The sequence below is a fragment of the Kryptolebias marmoratus genome, linkage group LG21 (genome assembly GCF_001649575.2).
Source record: "Kryptolebias marmoratus isolate JLee-2015 linkage group LG21, ASM164957v2, whole genome shotgun sequence".
Taxonomy (NCBI): Eukaryota; Metazoa; Chordata; class Actinopteri; order Cyprinodontiformes; family Rivulidae; genus Kryptolebias; species Kryptolebias marmoratus.
The window spans coordinates 7,524,418-7,536,897 of NC_051450.1; the positions used below are offsets into that span (position 1 = coordinate 7,524,418).

General features: G+C 39.4%; 1 protein-coding gene across 1 annotated transcript; it reads left to right on the plus strand.

The window, feature by feature from the left end:
* The first annotated feature begins 1,194 nt into the window (after nucleotides 1-1,194).
* Nucleotides 1,195-11,645, plus strand: f3a (coagulation factor IIIa). The gene is made up of 6 exons (XM_017414049.3): nucleotides 1,195-1,361; nucleotides 4,979-5,090; nucleotides 5,501-5,694; nucleotides 7,607-7,788; nucleotides 7,964-8,129; nucleotides 11,075-11,645. Exons 1-6 carry the CDS (start codon nucleotides 1,310-1,312, stop codon nucleotides 11,218-11,220), a joined length of 852 nt encoding a protein of 283 aa, XP_017269538.1. The 5' UTR covers nucleotides 1,195-1,309; the 3' UTR covers nucleotides 11,221-11,645.
* The last annotated feature ends 835 nt before the right edge of the window (nucleotides 11,646-12,480 follow it).

Sequence of the window (12,480 nt, forward strand, 5' to 3'; positions counted from 1 at the left end):
GCATGCACACTCAGTTTCAAAGATTATGCATTTTTTCAAGAAATTGATGGAACCGCCTTTCATGCCAGAGTTTCAGACTGAGATTGTTTCATCGTGAGAAATGATGTAGTTGCCTAATCTAATGACATAGCAAGATGTCATACTACTACCACATCAAATTTTAGCTCAGTATCTGCAAGGGTCACTGAGGTAGAGACTTTTTTATGTGTGCTAATGTTGATTAGATGTGCCTACTTGAATTTGATTGATCAAAAGTTAACTCGTCGTAGATGAGCATCTAATGCAGTAGCAGCTCCTGAGCATAGTTTAGGGGCAGACATTAATTTCCTGAATCTCTAACCACACAAATTTTTACAAATTGTATTATATTTTCTGTGGAAAAAAGTAAGACAGAATATGTTGTTTAATATTTATTTTGTTGTTTATTGTGTGTTGCCTTTTTTCTCCCTACTATGGGTCAAGGTTGTGTCTTGTAAAAACAATTCAGTCTAATAATTAAATAAAAAAACAGATGCCTTCCACACCCACCTCCACCCACCACCTGAAACTGGACACTTTTTTCATTTTAATTGTGTAAAATAAAACACACAGACAGATCCACAACCCTCTGGATTGGACTTCTAATTTAATTATAAGTAATAATTATTCTAAAAACCATAACACTGAAGAAGTGGTGAGTATATATATATATATATATATATATATATATATATATATATATATATATATATATATATATATATATATATATGATATCGGGAAATCCTACCAATGGCTGGAAAAAGCTGGACAGTCACCCCCAAACTGGAGCAGTGGCTACAACAGATCCCAGGAACAACATCAGACATCTCAGTCCAGAAATGTGCAGTTCTGGGCACAGCCAAGATACTGCGCAGAACCCTCAAGCTCCCAGGCCTCTGGTAGAGGACCCGAGCTCAGAGGATGAAACAAAGACCACCCGCGGAGGGTGAGAAGGGAATTTTTTATATATATATGTCTCTTTTAATGTACAAGAGCTTTCCTAGAAAGGTAACATCAACAGCATGTGTAAGGTTTCATTACCTACAGTTTCATCAAACTGAGAACAGTCCTGAACCTTAGTGATGACGTCAGCCCGATCGGCACGCAGCAGCTAGTGACGCTGCAGCCGGACGCTCCTTATTTGGTCACCGCTGTCAGTCTGAGTTTAAAAGAGTGACGGTAAACCAACGGGCTCACGGAGGTTGTGTTACTTCAGCGGGAGTGCACCGACGAATTTACTGCCTTTTCTCTGGACCTGTCCTCTGCTTTGGGAACTGTACCTGACGGGATGTCCCAGTCTGCGTGCCTCATTGTACTGCTGCTGTCCAGCTGCGCGTCCGGTGAGTCCATCTCCTCCTCCGCTCCGGTCTTGGTGGAGGTTCTGAGGTTCTGAGGTTCTGTGTTCTGCTCTTTAAGACATGAGGACTGTTTCCTTCTTGGCTCCGGGTTCAGTCTCTGTAAACACTTTGTTTCACCGCTTTGAAACTTTTGGTCAGTTGGTTTGACATTATTACAATAATATATATATATATATATATATATATATATATATATATATATATATATATATATATATATATATATATATTTAAATAACCATATTATTGATTGTGCAACTTATGCTTTTAAATCAGACATGTTTACCTCCTAACAAACATATCTGTAATCATAAATACGCACTGAAGCAATACTGAAGCTTTTGATTACAGAATTGTTTCCTGCAAATATGTCGTAAAAAATACAGAACTTTCAGTTTTTTTTCTTTTATTAACAGAAGTGCATGTGAACATACCTGAGAAAATCCTGTGAAATAAATATGATTTGGGTTAATAGAAAAGGATGTGATTTAACAGGTAAAACCTGTTAAAGTGTGTGTACTGAGAGAAGTGTTAGTAGTGAAGGGAACATGTCCTGGTGCCTTCCTGTCAGGAAGTTCAGCACACCAAGAGTCCAGGAGGAATGTGGTAGCAGCTACAGGAGGGGCAGGGACAAGTTTAATAATTATCTTTTAAATGACTTCTTTACTCTTGGACTCTGAAAGGCAGCGTGCTCTGCTGCAGACCAGGTCCAGGTGGAACATCTGCAGCACGACTGAGCTCTGATTGTCGCTGCTGAGCACTGATGTCCTCCTCTTGTGCCCTGAAGATATCAGCAAGTCCATCTCGATGAGCTTCCAAGACCCTTAAATTTACCTCAGATTGTTGTAAACTTTAAAACTGGGCCCAGAAAAAAACAGGGAGCTGCAACCTTTACAACCAAAACGACGGTTTCTGCTTCATCACCCACAAATTCACACTTGTCCAGAGGTGCAAAGTTGACTTGAAGAATATAAAAACGATAAAAACTGTATTAGAGCAACTCATTATTAGGTTTTATATAAATGCTACATGTAAGAAATAGTATTCCATTCTGAAATGAAAGAACTAAATTGACTTTTATCAGTGTTTTTACATTTTTGGATGAAGGAAAAAAAACAAATCCTCCCATTGAGGAGAGAAATATTTAACTTTTACCCCCCTTGATCAAATGTAACCACTGAATTATGAAGGCAGATAGGAGTTTGAACTATGTTTATGGAAAATAAAAGGCACCTCCCTTTGAAATAATAAAGCCTGTATTTGCTTCGTGTTAAATTATTTGAAAGAAGATGAAAAGAAATAGGACAGTTTGTCAGATATTTAGATTTTCCTTTTCTTTGTAATAATGTCTGATCTTTTATTTACTTCTGAATGACAAGCATTTACTTCGTGTGGCTGGAAGTTAACCAGTTTCCCACTTTATTATCAACTGCTTCATGTTTGTTCCTTGTTTTGATATCGTTCTGTTACAAATCTGCATCCACTCATTGCAGAAAACTGGACAAAGAAGCTGCAACAACTAGCTTTTCCTATCGGGGTTCTAAATCTAAATATTTATTTCCAGTGTTGTTTTTGTCCGAAGCTACAAAAAGCTGCACGTGGCCCCGGAGCCACAGGTTGCGGACCCCTGCACCGTGTCGTGAGAAATCACTTTCAAATGAAGAGAAGTGTGAGGGAGTCGGAGGGATTTGGCATCTCGTGCTTCATGGTGGCACAATGGAAAACAGAAGCAAAATATTTTTTTAAAATAAAGGATGTAGTTCCCGTAGATCTGAAATGTCTTCTCAGAACTGACATATTTTTCTAAGATGGACATATAACACTTTATTTAAACACACTTTGTCGATTTAAGTAAAAGTGAATGCACGGATTTGACCAATTAGATTAGCAATACTAGATTAAATTAAAGAAAATAATTATGAACTAAAACTAGATGTGGAGTCAGCTTTACACATAGTGAATTAGATATTTAAATATACAGAAGCTAACTGTGGAAAAAAAAAAAAAAACTATTTACAGCTATTATGGATTGATTATAATTTAGTGCATTAGTAAAGTTAATACCAAATCATTTCTTTCTTCAATGTGTTTATTTCTTGTGTAGTTATGCCAAAAACAAAGAGCCTGAACTGAGCTGCCTGTGTATAATAAATGTTCCATGGGTTTTAGGAGGAATCATTAGGCCACTTAATACAAAACAGGTCTAATTTAAATACTTTGTTTTAGAAAAGAATAAAATATACATAAATTCAACAATAATGCCCATTTTTTAAATTAAGTTCAGCTTAATGAAGAGTGTCAGTGCATAAGGTGTGACGCACGACTGTTCTGATAAAATATTTGTCCTGTATCTCTGCACGTAGCTTTGAAATAAAACGTGCAGATTCTCCACCAAAATGTGCGGCTCAGTCAGGAGCAGTGTGTTCGGGCTTTTGGTAGTGGTATGTCGCACGACGTAGACAACGTTTGCAAATAACTGCTAGAAAAAAGAAGAAGAAGAAAAAAAAACGATAGAGATGAGAAAACTCAGTCCTGTTTGGAGCTCTACAGCTCGGACAGAATAATGGTGTTTAACTTTATTAGTTTATGTTTTTCACATCTGAAGTTTACATTTAACAATTAACAATTGCAAGTTTTTTCCACAGAATGTTCAAATTACAGATATTAATGTCACACACTCAAAAATTTGAATTTTCTATTTTTTTTTAATCTTTTGCAAACAACCCTATGTAAATCATACATCACAAAACTGGCCTTTCTGTCTCCTTTCACCCAGTGCGTCTCTCACAGCTATCGGACTTACAGTTTTCTCTTAAATCCACACAGGACACAGAGACACAGACAAGCTTCAGTAGACCTCAGCTCTAGTTTAGCTTCAAATCTTCTCTTTAAATCTGGAGGTGAGGGTCTTTTTGAACTTGTCATACAAAAACACTGTAGAACCATAAAAATGTACATGTGTGACAATCAGTCTTCTGCCGCTCACGGGTGAAGAATTTTAAAGATCTGCTTCAACCATAATCGTAGGTAGATGAAACTTGGACTAGGTTTTAGCCCTTTTCCAAAGAAAACATTTTATTCATCTGATTTAAAATAATTGTCACTGGAAATGAAAAGAGGGCTGTTGTGTTCATTTCCTTTTGTCAACCCAAGTCCTAAAAGCTTTTTGTATGAAGCAGGTAAAGAAAATGAATCATTCTTATCTGACATTACTACATTACTTCAGTTTGTGCATCCCGGGAAACTAATTTGGTCAGATTTCTAGTGTTGCTGAAGTTTGTTTGTTTTTACATCACAAGAGGTTGCTGAAACCAATTGTCAGCATTAAGGTGAATTTGTGCAGGGTAGTTCTGAAATCGTTTGTGAAAGAAAAGAAGAATTTGGGAGAGAAAAGGCAGTGGGCTGGTTTGAAATAATCCAGGCAGGAGACGCTGCACCATTTCCTGAAGCCTCTAAAGCTTCACAAATAAAACAAAATCTATTTTCTGTAATAAAGTTGTTGTTTTTTCTATCAGAAATGTGTCTTTCCGTGATAACGTGACAACAGACAAATCATTTTCACTGTTCAAATCACACTGACACCTTTTTTGGATCTGCAGGCTTGTACCCCACAGCCCACAATGTCTCCTGGAAATCCACCAACTTCAAAACAGTCCTAAGCTGGGAGCCCAAACCGTCCTCTGAGTACTCCTACAGCGTGGAGTTCTCTCAGTAAGTACCGTCGGAACGCCAACACGTCCACCTCACACAGGCTGAAGCACATCTCACGCCATGTTCTGAGTTAAAGTGACAGTTCGGTTCTTTCATGTCAGAGGTTCAGACCGAGCTCATGTCATGATGAGATGACGAAGCTGTTTTAGTCAAACCTTGAAACTCTGAAACCTTGGACATTACGTGCAGTCTCACGCGATATCGCGAGATGTCTTGCTCAGAGTATGTGCTGGTACTGACTCGGTACTACCGAGTCAAAATTTTAGCTCAGTATCTGTAGTTATAGAGAGCTGTAGACGTACTTTTTTGAGAGTTTCATTCAATTTTGTCCAGTGGTCCATGAGATATTTTGCTAACAGACAGACACAGCTGCTTGTATTGGTGTGTAACTCTGTGTTAAACTGTTGTAGGGTTGGGAAGGACAAACAGAGGACCCCTCACTGCATTCGATCTACCTCAACAGTATGTGACCTGTCTGGCTCTCTGACTAACCTGACTGCCTGCTACACGGCTGATGTCCTGTCTGAACCCCCGCTGGGAGCCACAAGTGATCTCACTGAGTTCCCCCACACCAGCTCGCCACGCTTCTGTCCCTACAAAGACAGTATGTTTTCTGAATGAGCAGAATGTCACATCATGCTTCTAACACAGTCATACGAACAGCTCATCAGCCACGAGTTTTGTGTTTCAACGTATGAGGTCAAGAAAGTTTGGATACAGTGGATTGGAAAAGTGTTTACTACATTTGGCTTTTTTTTTTGGTCCTATGTGACCTGGAATTGAAATATATTCTTAATTAATGGACCAGATTAATGAAGTTAAATGGGCAGAGAAAAACTTGCTTTAAATTATTTAAAAATATATAAAACTGAAAAATGATGCTTGCATATGAACTTAATATTTTGTGTCCCCACCCATTTGCATCAGTTCCAGCACTGATGCTCTTCAGGTCCGTCTCCATGGTCTTGGTCCATCTAACCTGGACATTTTGTCTATTCTTCAGGACCAAACTGTTGCAGCTACTTCAGGTTGGATGGCTGCTGCTTGTGTCCAACAATCTTTAAATCAAAGCAGAGATTCTAAGATGGACTGAGGTCTGGACTCTGACTGGACCATTTCAGGACCTTTAACTGGTTCTCCTTAAACCAGAGGAGTTTTTCTGCAGCAGAGGGTTTAGGGTCAGTGTCCTACTGGAAGGTGGACCTCTGTCTCAGTCTCAGATCTCTGGAAGACCCCGACAAGTTCCTTACAAGGATTTCTCAGTAATTTCTTTCATCCATCTTTCCTTTGCCTCTAAACAGTTTCCCAGACCCTGCTAATTTAAAACATCCCCCACAGCATGATGCTGCCACCACTGTGCTTCACTGTAGGGATGGTGTTGTCAGCATGATGAGAGGTGGTAGGTCAGCCTCAGACATGGTGTCCTTGATGTTTGGTCTAATCTGACCACAGCAGCTTCTTCCACAGGTTTAAGGAAAGAAGTTTCAAACAGTCCAGCTTTTTTCTTCAATCAGTGTCTTTTTCCTGCTGCTCTTCCATGAAGTCCAGCTCTGTGCAGCTTCTAGTGTTCCTATGGACACACCATTCCCTCTCCCAGCTCCATCAGGGTTATCTTTGTCCTCCTGGATCTCTCTCTGATTTTGGTGGACAACCCTCTCTTCACAGGTTTGCTGTGGTGGCATCATCTTTCAGTTTCCTCATTGTGGATTGAATGGAGCTCTGTGGGATGTTCAGGCTTCTGGGATGTTTTTATAACCCAACTCTGATCTGCACTACAACTTTGTCTCTGATCTGTGTGGAGAGTTCCTTGGCCTTCATGATGTCTCCTGTTTGGTGGTAGATCTTAGTGCTTAGAGGTGAACTGCTGTTGGTTCTGGGAGAACGGGTGTTTAACTAAATATGTGGCTTTTTAAGGTAAAGGTTGGAGCTTCAAAGCAAAACAGGTGGATATTTATACTCGCATCAGTGTTTAGTTTATATTTTTTAAAACAAGTTCTTTTTAAATCCCATTTAAATTTATAATCTGCAGTATTTTGTGTTGGTCTCTGACTTATAATCAAATAAAAATTCATTCAAATTCCAGACTGTAATATATACATATATATATATATATACATACATACATACATACCGGAAACACAAATGTTTTCACACAATTTTTTTTTCTCCAATCTTCTTCAGACCTGGAAAATACTAAAATCAGATAACCTTCTTTCTCATATTTTTCAGGACTGTAGTAACTCTGAAAATCCTACACATAGACTGTTTCAGCCCTCAGTGCTGCTTGTCAGCACTTTTTCACATTTGTGAGTTAATGAGAGATGAAGTGGTCAGGAAACAAGATCTTCTTGTTCTCAGTCTAACACAAACCTCGGCACCTGTTCTGTTCACCTCAATCAGCTATGTCAGAGTAGTGAAGGAACATACAGATAGTTTCAAATGAATGTTGATAATTATTTTCCTTTTTGAATGTCTGTCTTTTAATGGAGTTTGATCCAGCATTCTCCTCTCCACAGCTGACATCGGCAAACCTGACTTTGAGATACAGATGAACAAGGACCAGAGGAAAATCACATTGAATGTGACCGACCCGCTCACAGCTCTGTTTAAAAATGGCCGCCAGCTGACCATCAGGGACGTGTTTACTGACAAGCTGCAGTACAGAGTCACCTACAGGAAAAATAAGAGCTCTGGGAAAGTGAGTTCAAGTCCTGAATGCTAGGACTTTCATTTCTAAATGAAAATTTAGCCAAACACAACAGAAGGTAACAACAGACACGTGATGTTTCCTTGGTGACATGTTTGACACACTTTTACTCCTTCTGTAGTCTGGATCAGTCATGTTCATGTTCCTTTTATGCCCTGTCCTTCAGAAAGTCGTGGAATCTAAGAGCAGTGTGATCGAGGTGACTGGACTGGATGCAGAAGAGAGTTACTGCTTCAGTGTTCAGGTGTTCCTCCCCAGCCGGGTGGAGAAGCAGCTGGGGGAGATGAGCCTGACCAAGTGCTCAACTACCGACAACCACTCCATTATTAAAGGTCAGCTGCTCTTACGCTCTACACCCGAACAGCACTGCTAAATGTGTGTGAAACCGAGCAGGCTGTTAGACAGATCGAAAACTGAAGCTAGACCTGTGCAGAACTCTTTGGCACTGATCCAAAAATACTGGAGAAAACAGGCTGAAACGTGACCACCGGTAAAATCAGGGACTCAGGGTTGGAATCCCGGTGCTGCTAACTTCAGAGCAATCTTGGTTTGCGTAATAAGCGAGAGACATAAATCAAGGCATGGCGGCTCGGACATCAGATGTTAGGGGAACCAGGACATTCTGATGAGAAATGGGCTACTGGAACAAGACATTCATGGATGAGTTACTATATGAGTAAGCTCAAAGAGAGGGGCTACATGGGAAGGATGAGGGAACTATGGAAACTTTGACACCCAACATCCAGACTGACTCAGAAAGAACTTTGAACCCCGTATTCCAGCATTTGAAAAATATCACACCAAGAGATTAAAGATGGACAACAAAGATGCTACAATATGGGGGATGGCCAATCATCATCCCCAACCAGTGGCAGAAAGTCTTAAAGGTTTCTCTGCATCCTGCATGTTAGACGATACTTTTTGCGTTCACTCAGACTGTCCCATCAGCACCTCCTGGAGGAAGCAGTCATTATTCAGTAGTCCATTCAGTCATTTTCTCCCTCGCTCATCTGTACTCACGCCAGTTCAGGGTCACGGGAGGGCTGGACCCCACCCAGCATGACCCTGGGCAGGATTTTCAGCACAAATAATTTATAAAATGCACGAAGTTGAAGTTAAACTCTAGAAGATCTGCCATATTACCTCTTCCCAAAAGAGCTGGACAATTTTTAAAGAAATGCAACATAATCTTTTAACTACATTTTGTTAATTTGTTTGAACTTTTGTCAGTGGCAGTGTGCCCAGAGAGTTGAGCGCTCTCACAAAAGAAATGGTTTGTTGTGCTGACTGTTCTAAGAGGATTTCGTCTGAGTCCATCACATCTGATTCAGTTTACAAAGGTGTCGATGCTACACATGGGGATGACACAACAACAGTCCGATGGGAGTATTTCCCTGCATACCTACTGGATTCCAACAGATAGCCAGAGCACCAGGGTCTCCGCAGGTCACTGTTCTCAGTAGGAGGCAGCAGAACCAAAGAGAGCTGAAGCAAATGCTAGGAGCCTGTGTCCCTGAACCCTGAGCCCTACAGTACTGCAAACAGGCAGGGTCACTCCAACTAAATGAATTCAGCATCACACAAATCCACTATGAGGACCTGAACTGCTTCTGTTCCAGGTTTGAGACAGACTCGGGATTTGCTGACTGACCCCAACCAGTCAAGTGCAAAAATTCAAGATTCTTTTGTACCCAATCCCAACCTGAGTCATTTAAGGTTAAGTCTCAGTCGGATACTTCCAGTATTTTGCACTTTTTTTTTTACTGCACAGACTTGCAGATTACCATGAGTACATGGTGTACTGAGTTCATATTGTCCAACAAGTTGGATTTTATCAACAAGAAAAAAAAAAACAATCTGCCAGGTGACGGTGAAGTTTTTCTGCAGCTCAGGTAGTGCTGCGTTCATGTAGGGTCAGGAGGGTAGGATGTACTGAGACCCCTGTCATTCCAAAAAGCAACAAAAACCTGTTTTCTCGCCCTCAGCAATGGGTTGGTCTCCCAGAGTGATAAATCCAGGCATCTGTTCTGTAATCCTTTTTGTCTTTATCCTGTGGAAACTTGTCTCTTCTCTTTGGAGTTTCCTCTGAAGTGTTGCTGGTAAGCTTGGTTTACTCAGCTGAGTTTTTGAATTTTAAACGTAAACAAAAAAAAAAAAATCTGGAACGTTGATTTGTCTGACCACACTCCACATTTCTACCCCATGATGATCCATGGCTCATGTACATGTCTACGTTTATGTGTTTTCAAAGTCTGTTTTTGTTGGAAAGCACATCGGGTGGCTCTGCAAAAGAAGTGCTACACAGATAAAGTTGACCATCAATCTGGGAAGGGCCAAAGGTCATTCCCAAACTATCTGGAGTCCATCATGGCTCAGAGTAATGAGCTCCATCTCAGACCCTACAGACCCTACAGGCCCAAGTTAGCAGGTCATAGGTCATGGCTGGTTTGGAAGAACTGCAGGTGAAAGCCTTTTCTTACTAAAAACAACATGGTAGCATGACTTAAGTGTGGAAAATTTAATCTGAAGGAACCACAAGATATATGGAACAATATCCTTTGGACATATGAAACCAAAGAAAAGATGTTTACCCATAATGCACAGCAGCAAACAGTTTGGGTTCCTTCCAGTCATTGAGTTAATCATGAACTCCTCTGTAGACCAAATGATTTATGTGATGTGAGGTCATCTGTCCGACAGCTGAAGCCTGGACCAAAGCGGGTCATGATGCAACAGAGAACAATGATCAATGAACACAGCAGCTAATCTACAACAGAATGGGTCAAGAAGAAAACAATCAAGGGGCTGCAGTTAGAGTCCAGAACCTCAACCTGATTGAAAAGCTGTGGTGGGACCTTAAGAGAGCTGAGCAGAAACAAAAGTCTGCAACACTCAATGAACTGAAGCAACGTTGGAAAGAAGAGTAGGGCAGAATTACTCCACAACCATGTGAGAAACTGATAAAGCCCTATTGAAAACTACTACTGGGAGTTATTACTGCTAAAGGAGCTTCTACACGCTGTGTGGAGCTAGTTTTTCACTCACAGCTTTAACATTTTGTTTTTGCCCACTTTGAGGTCGGATTTGAATCATTGTAGAACCTGGTAAAGACCAGATCAGTTTTCCTATTTCCTCATATGTAAAAAGGCCAGAACTGAAAGAGAGTGGAGTTTATTTTTCCCCATATGCTTGCATGTAATGTTAAATTTGCTCATACTTCCCTCCACCTTTGATGTAAAGTTGTTGAATAGAGTGTTTTGTTTTTCTGTCTTTACAGAGTACTCTCTCGTAGTCATTGCTGGTGCTGTCCTCTTCGTCGTTCTGGTGACGGGAATAATCATCGCTGTGGCGGTGATCTGCTACAAACAAAGGAGTAAGGGTCTGAAGGGTGGGAGAAAAGCAGTTCCGCTCCAAGGTGTATAAACGGTTCCTATGGGAACATGTAGTGAAACTGGATGTGACAGGATTCTTTAGTTTCTGTGAAACTGTCAGTTTTCTTTATTTTTGTTAAAATTTTAAGCTGCATTCAAAAAAAAACACTGACATTACTGTTCTATTTAAATCAATAATATATTTGTCTTTCTTCTCTTCACTAAATGAGTGGTACGATAGATTTGGGTGTATTTTATTAACTTTATTTGAATGATCAGTGTGGGCTAACTTTGGGGATTCTGGTGAAAAGAATACTTTGTGCTAAATGAACATATTTTTTGTATTTGATGCTTAATTTATTGCTTCTAAATGAGATGAGCATAATTCCTACTGAACGTTTTATTGCCATTTTAGTTATTGGTTTGCTGTAGATGGTTTTATAATAATTTTATGATTAAAAAAAATAAATCTCAAAATGTTTTGTTGTGAATATATTTGTTGGATGACTGAATAAGAAATCATGTCAATGATTTTTATGCAAAACAGGCAGCAGCTCAACAAAGTACTAAAATCCAGATTAATGCAAAAATGGAGGTTTTAGTTTCTTACATTTCTCTACTTTTCAGTTTTGTATTTTTTTATTTCATCAACCCCCCCAATTTAACTTAACTATTCTTACATGTTTTTTGGAGAATTACTATTTGTATTCAAATTAAAAAGGAAATAAAGGCACCAGCCAGAAGGTGAATACCTTTCCAACCTACTGTAGATACAGAGTTAGAGTTCATACATAAATTTATTGTGAAGTCAGCATCAGATAAGTGAAAAGTGGCCACGTCGACAACAAAAACACCAAAAGTTCACAGAAGTAACAACAGACTCTCGAAGGAAGACAAATTTTTAATGAAAAATGGTTTATCTAACGGATGTATACATTTTTAATTTCATATTCGGTCACAATGCCATTATTTTAATATAAAAACACAAATACAGTTAAGGCTGGTTTGCATTTTCAAAATAAAGTTACTAGAAAGTACATTAGAGTGACAGATCAGGTGCTGAGTAAAGATGGCAGTTCTGCATACTTGGACACAAGTTGCACTTCAAACCAATGACCCAATCCCACCCCTGAGCAAGACATTTATTACATTTTAAAACCGTTTCATCAATTGCAAATAGGGAGATTTGGAAAAACTGTAATTGCACATATTTGCTGTTTTGTGACTCCATCTTTGAACTGTAGTAAACAATTAAAGAAGCCAATACTTTTAAAAAATAAAGCACCCTGAACCAATTGTTTAGCTGGAAAAA